Source organism: Astyanax mexicanus, chromosome 3 (genome assembly GCF_023375975.1).
Source record: "Astyanax mexicanus isolate ESR-SI-001 chromosome 3, AstMex3_surface, whole genome shotgun sequence".
In the NCBI taxonomy this organism is placed as follows: domain Eukaryota; kingdom Metazoa; phylum Chordata; class Actinopteri; order Characiformes; family Acestrorhamphidae; genus Astyanax; species Astyanax mexicanus.
In genome coordinates this window covers 62,740,001-62,759,902 of record NC_064410.1, presented here as the reverse complement: position 1 = coordinate 62,759,902, position 19,902 = coordinate 62,740,001, and the positions used below count along the sequence as shown (strand labels likewise).

Here is a 19,902-nt window from a genome sequence, read left to right as displayed (position 1 = left end):
ACAAACACACAAACACACACACACACGTTCAGGCTCTTCCTACTGCCACTTCCTTTCAAGACTTGCAAAACAAAAAAACACAAACACACAAATAGCTCATTTGAAAAGCACTGATCTCTTACAACCACACACACACACACACACACACACACACACACACTCTTTCCACTAAAAGCCACGGCTGTCTGCACACCGCCGGCTCCTGCAAAGGTTAATGGGCTTTTAATGCAGCAAACGAGATCTGAGAGGAAGCGGGTCACTACAGAGCGACGCCCGCAGCCAATTAGCACCGCCCTCGTCAGGCTGCCTCGTTAACCAGCCCCCGCCCTCGTCACTCTGATCCACTAACGAGCTGCAGGAGAAAAGCCTTAATTGTGCTTTTATGCAAATTGCCCACCCCTGCACTGCCCCCCTGACCTGAAGTGTCTAGCATGTGGGCGAGAGACAGGAGGAGAAAGGAGGAGAAAGAGAGAGAGAGAGAGAGAGAGAGAGAGAGAGAGAGACAGGAGGAGAAGAAGGACTGGAGGAAGTAAAGAAAAGAGATGCAAACAAGTTGCAGAGAGAGCGATAGAGTGGTCACCAATAACTACACTAAACAACATTGGTGGAGAATGCGGGATGAAAAGGTAAAATTTATTTCATGTTAAACACCCTTTCCGTTCTGTAAAAATGAGACTAAACTGTACGTCATGTCGTCAAATTTGCAACCAGAGCCAAACCAGACTCACCTACTCGTTTGGAACAACTCTGCAAGGTTTTGTGTCTCAGACTGCCTTCACTGAGTTCACAGCACTGTTTTTTCCAGTAAGTGTAATGTCTCAGTAGTGCTGGGCGATATACAGGAGGGGAAATTAGAACCGGCATTCATTTTTCACATACCGCCATACCACTAGAGGCACTGTGGAGCACCATGTAGAACAGCACTGCCAAAGAAGCAGATACAGCTTGCTAGCTAACACTAGCCATTTAGAATAACAAGCTAACACATTGGAATGACAGTATCTCAGCACTGTGGAGTCCAACACTTGTCTCGCTCTGTCCTGCCTTAAGAGAATAGAGAACAGCACTTTGTCTGAGGAGCTCCTGCTGCTGTTCCTCACTGTATGAGTGTTTTTATCCGAGTAAAAGAGAAAATCAACATCAGACAGCAATGAATGTGATTGCACAATTAATTCACAGCTCCTAAAAAGTTCCTCTCATCCCCCAGACTTAAATAAACTTCAAGAGTAGTAACTGTAGCCCTGTTTATATATATTAATACTGTAACTTAAATTATAATTTTAATGCACACTGAACAGATTTGTGGCTGATTTAATACTGTAATGTCTTTAATAATGACATATTTTAAAGTAATATTAAACTTGTGTTTTACATGTGCAATAGAGCTTTTAGAGAATAGAGAAACATCTCTTTGAATACTTAAACATTGAGTATTTTAGGTCTGTTTATAGTGTTTATGGCACTTTTTAAAAAGGAAGTCGTGTTAAAATGGTTGGTGTATCTCTTTTTAAGGTATAATGTTTAAATTCTTCAGCTGTTTTTCTGTAATAACGTCTGATTTCTTTATATATTGTGGAATTAATTTTGTGGAACAAAGTGAACCCAATACTAATCTAGTCTTAATTTAAGGCCTCAGTGTTTTATATTATATGTAGTTCTAAAATTACAGTAACACACAAACCTATATTAAAGCACAGTCGTGCAAAAAAAATAAATACTACTACGCTTCAGGTTAACCCCGGGCGACCAACAGCACAATAACACCACATGATCAATTATATACACCCCAAATTCTTGGGGAGATAAAAATATGTCAATATTAGCACAGGGAAATCTGGAAAAGAAAGACAGTATCACATGAAAATTAGACAAATTACATGAAAAATGGGCGGAGCTACACATCATACTTCAACCAGCCAATAGAGGGATCTGACCGGTAGTGGATTCTTCACTTTGAAAGCACCACTAAACCCCCTGATTTTAGTTGAGTCCACTCTCAGCTCAAATTTAAAAAATGCTAAAAAATGAGGGAAGTAGTTTGGGAGGGACACTGGGTGATGTATGGGTTTAGAGGCGGAAGGGAAAGCTGATTGGCTGAGCAGCAGTAGCAGCTGTGTGCCTCCGATAGCCATGAGATGCAGATGATTGGACGTTACATATTTGCATATTGTGATGATGTGTCTGCGTACCAAAGTACAAGGAAACATCATCCTCGCCTATAGCACAGTTAAACCTGAGAGGAGCTGCAGAGGTGGAAATTACATTTTCTTGTATGTTTTATTAATTCATAGAAACACATTTCAGCTATTAATTAAAAAAAGCGTGTTTAGTGGCTCTTTAAGACATGCTTTGATGTACATGTTTTTTATCCAAGAATTAATGGGAAAAATACGCTCTCCTGCTGGTCTTATATGGCTGAGCTTTAAACTCAATGAGGGCAGTCTGAGACACAAAACTTGGTCTGGTAAAAAGGGGGCGGGTCTACCAAATGAGTAGGCAAGTCTGGCTCCGCCTCTGATCTCTACTCTTGTAGTTTTCGACCCTTATCAGCAGCATTTAGTACAAAATCTACTAATATTGACCTTCTTCTCCACCTCTGATAAATAAAACACAGAAAACAGCACTCTTACACTGGGCCGTTCCTCAGGAGGGTTCTCCAGACCATCGGGAGGGCTGAGGCTGCGTGACGGTTGGCTGCAGACTACAGGTCCACCCCAAGGGGGCGGGGCAACGGGAGGGGGGCGGCAGGTCTGCTCAGGTGATAACGCCCCATCTGCACCATCTAAAAGAGAGGAAATACAAATTTAATCTACAGTAACTCAGAACAGTACAAAGTGCTACCTCAGGGAAATCTTGGGAATGCCTACACCTGTGTAAGTTGTGAGGTGTTATCCTGTGAACACTGGCTAGCGTGCTAATGGCAAGGCCATATGAACTATGTGAGAATTGTTTGTTCTAAAATCAAGAGTATTAAAAGAGAGTTTATGCTGCTTTTGTTGGATTACTGTATTTTTTGCACTTAAAATCCTTTAATTTTCCCAAAAATCATCAGAGCTCCTTATAATCCGGTGCTCCTTATGTATAAATTCTATCAGTCAGGTATTAAGGAGCAGTAAAGCCACTCCACTGAAGTACAGAGTTATACAGGAGTTTCAGTTTAGTTCTCCAGCAGTATTAGCATTAGCCGCTAACTGTGCTACGCGCTAGCTTTTTGGCTGTTCAGAGGTGAGTATTATCAGATTGTAGGCTGCTGCCAACCCTGGCTAGCACTGCTGGGGCAGCATTACCATTAGCATTAGCGGTTAGCCGCTAATCTTAATGCTCCATCTTTAGTGAAAGTTGGGAAATCTAAACTTACTGTAAATAAACATTTAGTCCTTGTCCTAACACTAGTCCTAATTCTAGTCTTAACACTAGTCCCAGTTCTAGTCTTAACACTAGTCCTATTCTAGTCCTAACAGGAGTTCTTGTTCTAGTCCTAAAACTTAGTCCTAGTCCCAACCCTAACACTTGGTCCTTACACTAGTCCTAGTTCTAGTTCTAGTCCTAACACTAGTCCTAGTTCTAGTCCTAACACTAGTCCTAGTTCTACTCCTAACAGGAGTTCTAGTTCTAGTCCTAACAGGAGTTCTAGTCCTAGTCCTAACAGGAGTTCTAGTTCTAGTCCTAAATCTTAGTCCTAGTCCCAACCCTAACACTTAGTCCAAACACTAGTCCTAGTTCTACTCCTAACAGGCGTTCTAGTTCTAGTCCTAACACTAGTCCTTGTCCTAAAACTTAGTCCTAGTCCTAATCCTAACACTGGTAAGGTGTAAGCTCTATATCCGTGTCGGAGTGCTCACCGCGGGTCTGCTGTTGGGAGTAGGGGTTTCCGTACTGGAGCTCGGCAGGTTGCTGTGGTATCAGTGGCAGTGGGGGGGGATCCTGAGGGTATGGCAGTGGATACCGCAGCACCACAGGCTCCCTGACCTCAGACCTCTGACCTCCCGCCCCTTCCTCTCTGCTGATACATGAGCGGAGCTCCTGAAACAGAGAGAGAAGAACAGCGAACTGATCCTCAGCTCAAACTCACATCTACAGATCTGCAGCAGAAACAGGGCTGAGAATTTATGATACAATAAGTAAGAGAGCACTTAAAAATGATGAGTTTCTTTGATTTTACCAAATTAAAAACCTCTGGAATATAATCAAGAGGAAGATGGATGATCACAAACCATCAAACCACCAAACTGAACTGCTTGAATTTTTGCACCAGGAGTAAAGCAGCATAAAGTTATCCAAAAGCAGTGTGTAAGACTGGTGGAGGAGAACATGATGCCAAGATGCATAAAAAAACTGTGATTAAAAACCAACCAGGATTATTCCACCAAATATTGATTTCTGAACTCTTAAAACTTTATAAATATGAACTTGTTTTTTTCTTTGCATTATTTGAGGTCTGAAAGCTCTGCATCTTTTTTTTTTTGTTATTTCAGCCATTTCTCATATTTGTTATTTTCTGTAAATAAATGCTGTAAATGAGAATATTTTTATTTGGAATTTGGGAGAAATGTTGTCTGTAGTTTATAGAATAAAACAACAATGTTCATTTTACTCAAACATAAACCTATAAATAGCAAAATCAGAGAAACTGATTCAGAAACTGAAGTGCTCTCTTCATTTTTTTTTTCCAGAGTTGAATATTGTACCATATAAAGAGTGTAATTCCTCTCTTCAGCTCTCGCGCTCGCTCTCTTTCTCTCGCGCCCCTCTCTGACCTGAGAACTGCGGGTCATGATTAGAGGAATTATTCCCGCGTTTAACATTTAACACGAGTGCTGATGGGTAATCAGGGAGGCGGCGGTGGCATTTGGTGGGTCCAGGCTCCGCCGGCGCGCCGACGCTCTGCCTGACTGGAAGGTTAGAATCGCGGAGTTTAATGAAAAACTGATGATATAAAAGATCCTCATTAACTTTCATCATTTCCAGCTAAAGACTCCGGGGTTATCCTCTCAGATCACAGCAAATACTGAGAACACCTTTACAAATGAAGCAGTCTGAGAGAAGAAGAGCTCCTCCCAGACGAAAGAGAAGAAGAAGAAGAAGAAGAAGAGGATTAATAATAATAATAACCAGATTACTGTACTTACAGGAGGAACTGCAGAACCCCTGCACAGCCTATAGCATTGCTGAGTGGATGCTACGCAGTTAGGCCTGTCACGATAAGAATTCTTGGTGGACGATATATCGTCCCAGAAATGATTGCGATAAACGATATTATTATAATTTTAAGACAATTTAAATGCCACTGATATAATGGTAATATTATAGCGTGACAAAACAATTTAATTAATCATAGTTTGGGATATTTATACTTTTTTATTCACCTACTTTAGTCCACCTTGTGTGTATATGGCGTCATTACAGTTACAAGAACATTGGTAATTTAGCATGACTGCCTAAAATACTTGTTACTGTTATACAGGGGTTGGAGGATGAAACTGAAAAACCTGGTTTTAGAGCACAATAATTGATTGTGGTGACGGACAGTTCTGGTGGAAACAGGAGAGTTGAGGTGCACATTGAATTCTGCGTGATTTGATCAGCCGTGGTTTTATGTTTTTTGGATACAATCCGGGTTAGCACCCGAACATCCCTTTCAGACAGCTTCCCCTTACAGCGTCCACAGTTAATCCTGTTGGATGTGGTTGGTCCTTCTTGGTGGTATGCTGACATTACCCTGGATACCGTGGCTCTTGATGCATCACAAAGACTTGCTGTCTTGGTCACAGATGCTCCAGCAAGACGTGCACCAACAATTTGTCCTCTTTTGAACTCTGGTATGTCCCCCATAATGTTGTGTGCATTGTAATATTTAGAGCAGAACTGTGCTCTTACCCTGCTAATTAAACCTTCACACTCTGCTCTTACTGGTGCAATAATGTGCAATTAATGAAGATTGATCACCAGGCTGCTCCAATTTAGACATGAAACCTGAAATCTCACACTAAAATGATGACAGGTGTTTCAGTTTCATTGTCTAACCCCTGTATATGGGAACAAACATACAAATAAACACAATAGGCGATATCACGGTTATCAAAAATGACTGAATTCATGTTAATTTATTGTACGATAAGTCGATAATGTAATTATCGTGACAGGCCTATATGTAGTGCTAATTTTGTTAACAAAAACTATGATAAAAAATCTTCATTACGCCCTATTTTTCACAACGAAAACGAGACAAAAACTAAATAAAAATGAATACTTAAAAACCAAAACTACGACGAAATTCATGACATTTTTCGACAACTAATAAAAACTAAACAAAAATGTCAAAGACTGAGGAATGGGGAAATTATTTGTAATAAATTATATTATTGAGCAGTGATTGGAACACAGCCGCTCCACACAGCGGCCTTATTGGACATGGTTATTTTAGGAGTCGCCGCAGCTTAGAACAGTATTTTGGGGGTATTCCCATTTTCTAAGTAAAGTTAAAGCCAAGAAGACGATGTTTGAGGTGCTTTTAGTGAATAATCTCAAAATAACAACATAAATATTAAAGAGAAAAACAATAAAAAAAATACATTTTTATACAAATACAAATAATACACACAAATTAGTCACATAAAATGTTGTTTATTTTTGTTTATACTAAAACTAGACTAAAACTAATTATAACCACAAGTCTAAAATGTGACTAAAACTATTATACATTTTAGACAAAAGTCTGAGACTTAATCAAAATCATCTGTCAATGATTACTCCAGGGGTTCTTTACCTCCTCCAGACGCTCCTTCTCTCTGGTTACATCAGCCAGACTCTCCCTCAGTGAGGAGACTTCCCTCTCCTTATCACTCAGCTGAGCCTAAACACACACACACAACACACACACGCACACACACACACACACACACAACACACACACGCACACACACACACACACACACAACACACACACACAACACACACAACACACACACAAACAGATGTAATTAAATTAAAATAACCATTAAAACATGACATTAAATCCACTATATAAACAAAAGTATTGGGAAACCTACACACTCTATACCTACAGCAGCTTCTATGGGGTCCCACCTACAGACATTAGTGTGGAGTCGGTTCCTCTAAAGGCAGGTGTGGATCTCTTCTAGGCCACACTGTAACTTTACAAGATATTTAACATAAACTTTACAAGATCAGACTCCCTGCTCTGTAACTTTACGAGATCAGACGCCCCGCTCTGTACCTTTACAAGATCAGACTCCCCACTCTGTAACTTTACAAGATCAGACTTCCCGCTCTGTAACTTTACGAGATCGGACGCCCCGATACATAACTTTACAAGATCAGACTCCCCGCTCTGTAACTTTACAAGATCAGACTTCCCGCTCTGTAACTTTACGAGATCAGACGCCCCGCTCTGTAACTTTACGAGATCAGACGCCCCGCTCTGTAACTTTACAAGATCAGACTTCCCGCTCTGTACCTTTACGAGATCAGACTCCCCGCTCTGTAACTTTACGAGATCAGACTTCCCGCTCTGTAACTTTACGAGATCAGACGCCCCGCTCTGTAACTTTACAAGATCAGACTTCCCGCTCTGTACCTTTACAAGATCAGACGCCCCGCTCTGTAACTTTACAAGATCAGACTTCCCGCTCTGTACCTTTACAAGATCAGACGCCCCGCTCTGTAACTTTACGAGATGAGACTCCCCGCTCTGTAACTTTACGAGATCAGACTCCCTGCTCTGTACCTTTACAAGATCAGACTCCATGCTCTGTAACTTTACGAGATCAGACGCCATGCTCTGTAACTTTACGAGATCAGACGCCATGCTCTGTAACTTTACAAAATCAGGCTCCCCGCTCTGTAACTTTACGAGATCAGACTCCCCGCTCTGTAACTTTACGAGATCAGACTCCCCGCTCTGTAACTTTACAAGATCAGACGCCCCGCTCTGTAACTTTACGAGATCAGACGCCATGCTCTGTAACTTTACAAAATCAGGCTCCCCGCTCTGTAACTTTACGAGATCAGACGCCCCGCTCTGTAACTTTACGAGATCAGACTCCCCGCTCTGTAACTTTACGAGATCAGACTCCCTGCTCTGTAACTTTACAAGATCAGACGCCCCGCTCTGTAACTTTACGAGATCAGACTCCCCGCTCTGTAACTTTACGAGATCAGACTCCCTGCTCTGTAACTTTACAAGATCAGACGCCCCGCTCTGTAACTTTACGAGATCAGACGCCCCGCTCTGTAACTTTACGAGATCAGACTCCCCGCTCTGTAACTTTACGAGATCAGACTCCCTGCTCTGTAACTTTACAAGATCAGACGCCCCGCTCTGTAACTTTACGAGATCAGACTTCCCGCTCTGTAACTTTACGAGATCAGACTCCCCGCTCTGTAACTTTACGAGATCAGACTCCCTGCTCTGTAACTTTACGAGATCAGACTCCCTGCTCTGTACCTTTACAAGATCAGACGCCCCGCTCTGTAACTTTACGAGATCAGACGTTTCCGGTCTGTAACTTTACGAGATCAGACGTTTCCGGTCTGTAACTTTACGAGATCAGACGTTTCCGGTCTGTAACTTTACAAGATCAGATGCCCCGCTTTATAACTTCACTATATCGGTAGCTCCGCTCTGTAACTTTACAAGATCAGACTCCCTCGCTTCGTGATTTTATGAGATCGGACGCCACGATACATAACTTTACAAGATCAGACTTCCTCGCTTCCTGACTTTACGAGATCAGACTCCCCGCTCTGTAACTTTACAAGATCAGACTCCCTGCTCTGTACCTTTACAAGATCAGACTCCCCGCTCTGTAACTTTACAAGATCAGACTCCCTGCTCTGTACCTTTACAAGATCAGACTCCCTCGCTTCGTGACTTCCCCCTCTGTAACTTGTCAAGATCAGACGTTCCCGGTCCGTAACTTTACAAGATCGGACTCCCTGCTCCATAATTTTACAAGATAAGACACCCTGCTCTGTAACTTTACAAAATCGGAAGCCCTGCTTTGTAACTTTACACGGTTGTATGCCCGCTCTATAACTTTACAAGATTGGGCGCCCGCTCTGTTACTTTACGAAATCGTATGTCCTGCTCTGTAACTTTTAAGTGGTTAAGTGGATGATTAGACCCCACCCCTTCGCAACTTTACGCGATTGGACCCCCAGCTGGAATCAGGTTTGGGGCCACCAGGTTTAAGTATAGAGCTTCACAGTAACTGAACACATTCATTAGAAGAGGCGTCCGAAAACATACGGACAGATAGAGAGGGAACACTCGTCCTCCTGACTTAGGTTAATGGATCAGGCCTGTTCTCATGTACGAGTGTTAGAGTGTAAAGATGTAAGTTGATATGTGTATGTATAGAAGTGTGTGTGTGGAAGTGTGTGTGTGTGTGTGTGTGTGTGTAGATAAATGTGACAGTGTGTGAGGCTGAAGGTGGTTCCGACCTCCTAGTTTTGTTTAAATAACTGAAGTTCTCTCATGCTAAAGAACACAGGCCTCACTTTACTGTCGGCTAATCTCTGATGGCTGTGTGTGTGTGTGTGTGTGTGTGTGTGTGTGAGAGAGTGTGTGTTTGTGTGTGTGTGTGTGTGTGTGTGTGTGTATATGTGTGTTTGGGTGAAGAACACTGATGAAATGCTTCGTCACAGTAAACACTCATAAAGCACAGTGAGTAAGTGTGTGTGTGTATTTAAGTGTGTGTGTGTGTGTGTATGGGTGTGTGTGTGTGTGTGTGTATGGGTGTGTGTGTGTGTGTGTGTGTTTAAACAGGCAGTAAATATAAGGCTCTCTGGTCTTTGATGGCGTCTCCAGCTTCGTCTAAATACTCAGACTAGAGCAGAACTTTACGACCCGTCTCTTCTCCACTCAACCAGAGAGAGAGAGAGAGAGAGAGAGAGAGAGAGAGATAAAGAGAAAGAAAGAGAGAGATAAAGAGAGAGAGATGTACCTTATAGCTCTGTTCTTCACTGTCCAGCAGTAGCTTCAGATTGTCATTTATGGTGCACTGCTCCCTCCATCTCTCCTCCATCCGAGCGAGCTCCGCCTCCACCGACACACTGCACTCCTCTTCTCCTTCATCCTCCTCTTCCTTACTCTCCTCCAGCTTTCCTCCCTCTCCCTCCTCCCTTTCTTCATCCCCCTTTTCTTCAGTAGACTCCTGGAGGTCAGATTTCTGATCTGGAACACAGTGAGAGCACATCAATCTGAATACATCTCTGTACAGACCATAATAACACTATAATAACCATATAACAACCATATTATAACCTTATTACATCATCACAGGTGACCAGATGTGTTACATTATTATTCAGTATTCTGTACTGTATTTAGCCTGGTTAGTTTAGTGAGACCAGGAACTTAAATGCTTCTTACAGAGCCACTTCTTTTTTGCCCTGGTAGTGAATTTCAGGTCATTGTCATGCTGGAAGACCCAGCCATTACCTATGTTCAATGCTTTTACTAAGGGAAGGAGGTAACTTGACCACATCCATCCTTCCTTCTTTCAATATGGTACAATCGTCTTGTCTGCTTTGCAGGAAATCATCTCCAAACTATGATGCTTCCACCCCCATGCTTCACAGATGGAAGGGTGTTCTCGGGGAAGTACTTATACATCTTTTCCTCCAAACATGACAAGTAAAGTTGATACCAAAAAGCTCTATTTTGGTCTCATCTGACCACATAACCTTCTCCCGCACCTCCTCTGAGTCATCAGGTGATCAGATGGTAAAGCAGATCATAAAGCAATATGCAAATATTTAAAAAATATTTGTTAAGAAGCTCAAAGGGAAATGAGGGGTTTCCTCTCTGATGATCTGTTACAGGGCTGCTGTGATTACCATCAGTTATCTACATTTATATCCTGCTGATTATTAATGCTCTAGTGTTACATTTAGACAATACAGTGTGCATATTTAGCTGTAGAGGCTACCGTTAGCCTAGCCTATATTGCACTTCAGCTAATTTTGATCAATCTGATAAATTATTCCAATATCTTTTTTAAAAACGTGTTTTAGACGTGACCAAATGTAATTGTAACATGTAGGATATTAATATCACATAATGATATTAAACTAAAAACAATTATCCTTTTATAGAATTAATTTGTAAGCCTAATATAAATTTATGGGAGAGTAAAAATATTTTTTATATAGATTTTTTTTATATACCTATATCCGGGGACTCTGCGTCGGGTGTGTCCGGCTCCTGAGTGGTCTCTGTAGATGCATCGTTTCTATTCGACTCCTACAGACAAGGAAATAAATACAAATATTTATCAATAAATCAATCAATTAATTAACCTTTATTTCCACTATATTTCATTTTAATTATAAAAACAAGCAAACAGTATTATATTTAATTAAGAAGAAATAAAATAATTCAGAATAAAAGGATATGCAGACAGACTGAAATGTAAAGCATTAAAATAAAAAGAGATAAATAATTAGAATAATAAAAAATAAACTAACTAAATAAAAGAAGTAAAAAGTTAACGCCAAAAGTAAAACCAGTAATAAAACAAATACAATAAAATGAAATAATTGAAATGAAAATAATGATTAATTCATATAAATAAAAAGGTAAAAGAAAAGAATGTGTAGTATAGGTATATAGTCAGTAGTAATAGATATGAGTATAGTATAGGTATATAGTCAGTAGTAATAGATATGAGTATAGTATAGGTATATAGTCAGTAGTAATAGATATGAGTATAGTATAGGTATATATTCAGTAGTAATAGATATGAGTATAGTATAGGTATATAGTCAGTAGTAATAGATATGAGCATAGTATAGGTATATATTCAGTAGTAATAGATATGAGTATAGTATAGGTATATATTCAGTAGTAATAGATATGAGTGTAGTATAGTTATATAGTCAGTAGTAATAGATATGAGTGTAGTATAGGTATATAGTCAGTAGTAATAGATATGAGCATAGTATAGGTATATATTCAGTAGTAATAGATATGAGTGTAGTATAGTTATATAGTCAGTAGTTGTAGATATGAGTATAGTATAGGTATATAGTCAGTAGTAATAGATATGAGTGTAGTATAGGTATATAGTCAGTAGTAATAGATATGAGTGTAGTATAGGTATATAGTCAGTAGTAATAATTATGAGTGTAGTATAGGTATATAGTCAGTAGTAATAGATATGAGTGTAGTATAGGTATATAGTCAGTAGTAATAATTATGAGTGTAGTATAGGTATATAGTCAGTAGTTGTAGATATGAGTGTAGTATAGGTATATAGTCAGTAGTAATAGATATGAGTGTAGTATAGGTATATATTCAGTAGTAATAGATATGAGTGTAGTATAGTTATATAGTCAGTAGTACTAGATATGAGTATAGTATAGGTATATAGTCAGTAATAATAGATATGAGCATAGTATAGGTATATATTCAGTAGTAATAGATATGTGTACAGTATAGTTATATAGTCAGTAGTAATAGATATGAGTGTAGTATAGGTATATATTCAGTAGTAATAGATATGTGTATAGTATAATTATATAGTCAGTAGTATTAGATATGAGTATAGTATAGGTATATAGTCAGTAGTAATAGATATGAGTGTAGTATAGGTATATAGTCAGTAGTAATAGATATGAGTGTAGTATAGATATATAGTCAGTAGTTATAGATATGAGTGTAGTATAGATATATAGTCAGTAGTAATAGATATAAGTATAGTATAGGTATATAGTCAGTAGTAATAGATATGAGTGTAGTATAGGTATATAGTCAGTAGTAATAGATATGAGTGTAGTATAGGTATATAGTCAGTAGTAATAGATATATGCATAGTATAGGTATATAGTCAGTAGTAATAATTATGAGTGTAGTATAGGTATATAGTCAGTAGTTGTAGATATGAGTGTAGTATAGGTATATAGTCAGTAGTAATAGATATATGCATAGTATAGGTATATAGTCAGTAGTTGTAGATATGAGTGTAGTATAGGTATATAGTCAGTAGTTGTAGATATGAGTGTAGTATAGGTATATAGTCAGTAGTAATAGATATGAGTGTAGTATAGGTATATATTCAGTAGTAATAGATATGAGTATAGTATAGTTATATAGTCAGTAGTAATAGATATGAGTATAGTATAGGTATATAGTCAGTAATAATAGATATGAGCATAGTATAGGTATATATTCAGTAGTAATAGATATGAGTGTAGTATAGTTATATAGTCAGTAGTAATAGATATGAGTGTAGTATAGGTATATAGTCAGTAGTAATAGATATGAGTATAGTATAGGTATATATTCAGTAGTAATAGATATGAGTGTAGTATAGTTATATAGTCAGTAGTAATAGATATGAGTGTAGTATAGGTATATAGTCAGTAGTAATAGATATGAGCATAGTATAGGTATATATTCAGTAGTAATAGATATGAGTGTAGTATAGTTATATAGTCAGTAGTTGTAGATATGAGTATAGTATAGGTATATAGTCAGTAGTAATAGATATGAGTGTAGTATAGGTATATAGTCAGTAGTAATAGATATGAGTGTAGTATAGGTATATAGTCAGTAGTAATAATTATGAGTGTAGTATAGGTATATAGTCAGTAGTAATAGATATGAGTGTAGTATAGGTATATAGTCAGTAGTAATAATTATGAGTGTAGTATAGGTATATAGTCAGTAGTTGTAGATATGAGTGTAGTATAGGTATATAGTCAGTAGTAATAGATATGAGTATAGTATAGGTATATAGTCAGTAATAATAGATATGAGTGTAGTATAGGTATATATTCAGTAGTAATAGATATGAGTGTAGTATAGTTATATAGTCAGTAGTACTAGATATGAGTATAGTATAGGTATATAGTCAGTAATAATAGATATGAGCATAGTATAGGTATATATTCAGTAGTAATAGATATGTGTACAGTATAGTTATATAGTCAGTAGTAATAGATATGAGTGTAGTATAGGTATATATTCAGTAGTAATAGATATGTGTATAGTATAGTTATATAGTCAGTAGTATTAGATATGAGTATAGTATAGGTATATAGTCAGTAGTAATAGATATGAGTGTAGTATAGGTATATAGTCAGTAGTAATAGATATGAGTGTAGTATAGATATATAGTCAGTAGTTATAGATATGAGTGTAGTATAGATATATAGTCAGTAGTAATAGATATAAGTATAGTATAGGTATATAGTCAGTAGTAATAGATATGAGTGTAGTATAGGTATATAGTCAGTAGTAATAGATATGAGTGTAGTATAGGTATATAGTCAGTAGTAATAGATATATGCATAGTATAGGTATATAGTCAGTAGTAATAATTATGAGTGTAGTATAGGTATATAGTCAGTAGTTGTAGATATGAGTGTAGTATAGGTATATAGTCAGTAGTAATAGATATGAGTGTAGTATAGGTATATAGTCAGTAGTAATAATTATGAGTGTAGTATAGGTATATAGTCAGTAGTAATAGATATATGCATAGTATAGGTATATATTCAGTAGTAATAGATATGAGTGTAGTATAGTTATATAGTCAGTAGTAATAGATATGAGTGTAGTATAGGTATATAGTCAGTAGTAATAGATATGAGCATAGTATAGGTATATATTCAGTAGTAATAGATATGAGTGTAGTATAGTTATATAGTCAGTAGTACTAGATATGAGTATAGTATAGGTATATAGTCAGTAATAATAGATATGAGCATAGTATAGGTATATATTCAGTAGTAATAGATATGTGTACAGTATAGTTATATAGTCAGTAGTAATAGATATGAGTGTAGTATAGGTATATATTCAGTAGTAATAGATATGTGTATAGTATAGTTATATAGTCAGTAGTATTAGATATGAGTATAGTATAGGTATATAGTCAGTAGTAATAGATATGAGTGTAGTATAGGTATATAGTCAGTAGTAATAGATATGAGTGTAGTATAGATATATAGTCAGTAGTTATAGATATGAGTGTAGTATAGATATATAGTCAGTAGTAATAGATATAAGTATAGTATAGGTATATAGTCAGTAGTAATAGATATGAGTGTAGTATAGGTATATAGTCAGTAGTAATAGATATGAGTGTAGTATAGGTATATAGTCAGTAGTAATAGATATATGCATAGTATAGGTATATAGTCAGTAGTAATAATTATGAGTGTAGTATAGGTATATAGTCAGTAGTTGTAGATATGAGTGTAGTATAGGTATATAGTCAGTAGTAATAGATATGAGTGTAGTATAGGTATATAGTCAGTAGTAATAATTATGAGTGTAGTATAGGTATATAGTCAGTAGTAATAGATATATGCATAGTATAGGTATATATTCAGTAGTAATAGATATGAGCATAGTACAGGTGCTGGTCAACGAATTAGAATAATTTGAAATAGTGCAATCATGAAATTCTTTGAATGCATTTTTTGTGCAGAAAGCAAATCAGGTGTTCACTGCACCTGTCCTACTCGTTAGACTAATCACAGAACTCGTTACCTGGAAAACAATTTGCTCAGCTGAGCTTTCCAAAAGGCCCATTTAGGCCATTTAACTGTGACACTGTTGTTTTATTGAATTAGAATAATGGAGAAACCGTTTCATTGAATTAGAATAATTTTTATTATAATTACAATCATCACTTTCTCAGTATTTTGTGGCTGCCCCCTTGGCTTGTATGACTGCCTGAAGTCTCCGCGGCATCGATTTGACCAGCTTGTCGCAAGTTTCCGCGCTCACAGCTTCCCAGGCAGTGGCGATGTTCTGCTTCAGTTGGTCCAGCGTAGTAGGCTTTCTGTCGCGAATTTTCCGCTTGACGATGGCCCAAAGGTTTTCAATGACATTGAGGTCAGGCGAGTTGGCCGGCCATGCCAAAACTTCAAGCTGTTTTTTAGTGAACCAATCTTTGGTCGACTTTGCCGCATGAGCCGGTGCAAGATCCTGTTGAAATATGAAGTCTTCTTCGCCGAACTGTTCCTCAACAGTCGGAATCAGGAACGTTTCCAGAACATCTTGATATACGGCAGCATTGACAGTCTTCTTGAGGAAGCAGAGTTTCCCTACACCTCGAGCGGACATGCATCCCCAGACCATAACGCTCTGGGGAAACTTGACGGATCTTTTCACGCACTCGTGGTTGTAGGTTTCGCCACCACGACGCCAGACACGAGGACCTTGGTCACCGAAGGAGATGCAGAAGCGTGATTCGTCACTGAAGACCACTTTCTGCCAGTCTTCAGCAGTCCACTCGCCATGTTCTTTGGCCCCCTTCAGCCGTTTCTCCATTTGTTTCTTGTTCAGCATCGGTTTTACTGCTGGAACGCGAGATTTGAAGCCGAGTTCGCGCAGACGACGGTAAGTGGTTGATCTGGAGACGTCAGCGCTGGTCTGCTTGTTCCACAAGTCGGTGAGCTCGGAAGTGGACTTGAACCGGTTGCTGACTGCGATCTTTCTCAGCTGCTTGTTGTCGCGAGCAGAAGTTTTTCGGACGCCGGAACAGTTGGTGCGCTTGCTGCAGTTTTTCTTGAGAGCTTTGCAGACGGAAGACTGGCTGATGCCGAGCTGCTCAGCAATTTTAGTTTGGGTCAAGCCTTGTTGGCGAAGGGCTTGAATTTGAGCCACTATTCCGGTTGAGAGGTCGCGCTGCTTACCCATGATTGATTTTACAACTTAGAAATTCTACTCAACCCTGACTTTATACTGCACAGTGAACACTCTTCACAGAAAACAAAAATTCCAGCATTTATTCTAATTCAATGAAACGGTTTCTCCATTATTCTAATTCAATAAAACAACAGTGTCACAGTTAAATGGCCTAAATGGGCCTTTTGGAAAGCTCAGCTGAGCAAATTGTTTTCCAGGTAACGAGTTCTGTGATTAGTCTAACGAGTAGGACAGGTGCGGTGAACACCTGATTTGCTTTCTGGACAAAAAATGCATTCAAAGAATTTCATGATTGCACTATTTCAAATTATTCTAATTCGTTGACCAGCACCTGTATAGGTATATAGTCAGTAGTAATAATTATGAGTGTAGTATAGGTATATAGTCAGTAGTAATAGATATGAGTGTAGTATAGGTATATATTCAGTAGTAATAGATATGAGTGTAGTATAGTTATATAGTCAGTAGTAATAGATATGAGTATAGTATAGGTATATAGTCAGTAGTAATAGATATGAGCATAGTATAGGTATATATTCAGTAGTAATAGATATGAGTGTAGTATAGTTATATAGTCAGTAGTAATAGATATGAGTGTAGTATAGGCATATAGTCAGTAGTTATAGATATGAGTGTAGTATAGATATATAGTCAGTAGTTATAGATATGAGTGTAGTACAGATATATAGTCAGTAGTAATAGATATGAGTGTAGTATAGGCATATAGTCAGTAGTTATAGATATGAGTGTAGTATAGATATATAGTCAGTAGTTATAGATATGAGTGTAGTACAGATATATAGTCAGTAGTAATAGATATGAGTGTAGTATAGTTATATAGTCAGTAGTAATAGATATGAGTATAGTATAGGTATATATTCAGTAGTAATAGATATGAGTGTAGTATAGGTATATAGTCAGTAGTAATAGATATGAGTGTAGTATAGGTATATAGTCAGTAGTAATAGATATGAGTGTAGTATAGGTATATAGTCAGTAGTTGTAGATATGAGTGTAGTATAGGTATATAGTCAGTAGTAATAATTATGAGTGTAGTATAGGTATATAGTCAGTAGTAATAGATATGAGTGTAGTATAGTTATATAGTCAGTAGTAATAGATATGAGTATAGTATAGTTATATAGTCAGTAGTAATAGATATGAGCATAGTATAGGTATATAGTCAGTAGTAATAATTATGAGTGTAGTATAGGTATATAGTCAGTAGTTATAGATATGAGTGTAGTATAGATATATAGTCAGTAGTTATAGATATGAGTGTAGTATAGGTATATAGTCAGTAGAGGGCGCTGCTGTGTCTCTCTCTCACCCCCTGCTGGTTCTCCTGCTGCTGCAGTTTGGTGACCTGTCTGCGCAGACGCTGACACTCCCTGTACTTCTCCTTATAGTGCTCTGCAGCCATCTGCAGCCTCAGCTTCAGCTCCTCCACCTCCTTCTGTAGCTCCGCCTCCAGCTCGGAAACCACGCCCTCTGCTGCAACAGCCCCGCCCTGTTTAACATTAAACATTAAAGGGGGCATTTTATCATTTCATATCATGCAAAACTTACTTTTTGCTCCTAGAAACAGTATAAACACTCCCTAAAAACAACCCACAAAAATCCGGTTTCTGTGAATCAGCTAAAATAATTTGATGTCAGGAATGATTTGCTTCTATGAGCTGTTTGGATGCTCCTCCCTTGTTGTGATGTCATACCCCTCACCAGAGCCCCACCCACTAGATCAGTTGAAGAAATGTTTCCATTTCAGTCTGCTAGGTTGAGGATTACCAAGTAGACTTCGTTTGAGGGAGGGATCTGTACCATTACTGCTCCTTAATACCTGACTGGATTCATACATAAGGAGCACTGGATTATAAGAAGCTCTGATGACTTTTGGGAAAATTCAAGTATTTTAAGTGTCAATTAATTATTAATCTCTAAAAAAAATTACTTAACCTTTTTACATTGTTTATTACTTGCATAATTAGGGCTGCAACTAATAACTATTTTAGCAGTTATTAATCTACTGATTATTTTTTCAGATTACATAATTTTTTTATATCATGTCCTCCATTTCTTCTTGCTGTTGCTGAGGCTCCCGTCTCAATGTTTCAATGATGAATTAATTATTTAAAAAGGTTATAGAGTCTGTAACACAGGGTTCAGGGAGGAAAAAACAGTCTATTTTAATTGTGTAGTGATGGAGCTGACAGTGTTCACTGTTCCTCAGTTTTCTCACTGGATTTCTCACCACTTCCTGTGAGCTGTGGTTCCTCAGTTTGTCCAGCTGGTCCTGTGCTCTCCTGCACTGGTCCTGAGTCTGGGTTAAGCTGCTCCGCAGGGCGTCGGCCTCCTGCCGGGCGCGGTACAGCTCGGCGATGGTGCGGTCCCGCCCGCTGGACGCGTCCCGCAGCTCCGAGCCCAGCATGGAGGCCTGCTGCCGCGTAGCCTGGAGCTGCTCCTCCACCTGACGCAGCTGCTCCCTCAGATTCTGATTAAATAAACACAGAAAACTGTGAGAAATCTGACAAAATTAAGATATTTCATCATATTTTGATCAAAAGTTTACTTAATAACGTCTAAATAAAATCAAATACTGGATTCCTTTATTGTTTTAGTTCGTTTTTATTAGAGCTTTCAACGTTAAAGTTTAGTTAAGTTTATGCCTGTACGATACAAAACTCCTCAACTGATCCGTACCAAAGAAACTTTCACAACTACAGGTGTGAAAACACACTTTTATACTCAGCTAATTAAGAAATAATTCAGAAATACTTCAATTAAGTTTTAAGTTTAATTTAAGTTTCATTAGATTTTGACATGAGACGTTTATTATGAAGACCAAAATGGCAGCTTATCAGCTAACTGGTGGCTGCAGCATTTAAGGCGTAATGGAAAAAAAAACTAAAATAAAAGCTAATTAAAGCTATTTTCAGCTCCCCATCACAGTGTGTGTGTCGTACTGTATCAGCTGGGTGTGTGTGTGTGTGTGTGTGTGTGTGTGTGTGTGTTGTACTGTATCAGCTGGGTGTGTGTGTGTGTGTGTGTCGTACTGTATCAGCTGGGTGTGTGTGTGTGTGTGTGTGTGTCGTACTGTATCAGCTGGGTGTGTGTGTGTGTGTGTGTGAGTGTGTGTGTGTGTGTGTGTGTGTGTGTGTCGTACTGTATCAGCTGGGTGTGTGTGTGTGTGTGTGTGTGTCGTACTGTATCAG

General features: G+C 38.3%; 2 protein-coding genes across 6 annotated transcripts in view; one reads left to right on the top strand and one right to left on the bottom strand.

The window, feature by feature from the left end:
• The window catches only part of wu:fc38h03 (acetylcholinesterase collagenic tail peptide), a 761,412-nt gene that overhangs the window by 210,725 nt on the left and 530,785 nt on the right, over positions 1-19,902 (top strand). The window lies entirely within an intron of this gene.
• The window catches only part of tax1bp1a (Tax1 (human T-cell leukemia virus type I) binding protein 1a), a 59,760-nt gene that overhangs the window by 3,496 nt on the left and 36,362 nt on the right, over positions 1-19,902 (bottom strand). For both annotated transcript variants that reach the window (XM_022665331.2, XM_049475991.1), the window contains exons 9-15: positions 18,942-19,181; positions 18,021-18,200; positions 11,194-11,269; positions 9,969-10,198; positions 6,767-6,853; positions 3,843-4,023; positions 2,631-2,782 (exon numbers count right to left, since the gene is read on the bottom strand). In XM_022665331.2, the coding sequence (XP_022521052.2) occupies positions 2,631-2,782; positions 3,843-4,023; positions 6,767-6,853; positions 9,969-10,198; positions 11,194-11,269; positions 18,021-18,200; positions 18,942-19,181 (1,146 nt within the window). The remainder of the gene's footprint in view (positions 1-2,630; positions 2,783-3,842; positions 4,024-6,766; positions 6,854-9,968; positions 10,199-11,193; positions 11,270-18,020; positions 18,201-18,941; positions 19,182-19,902) is intronic.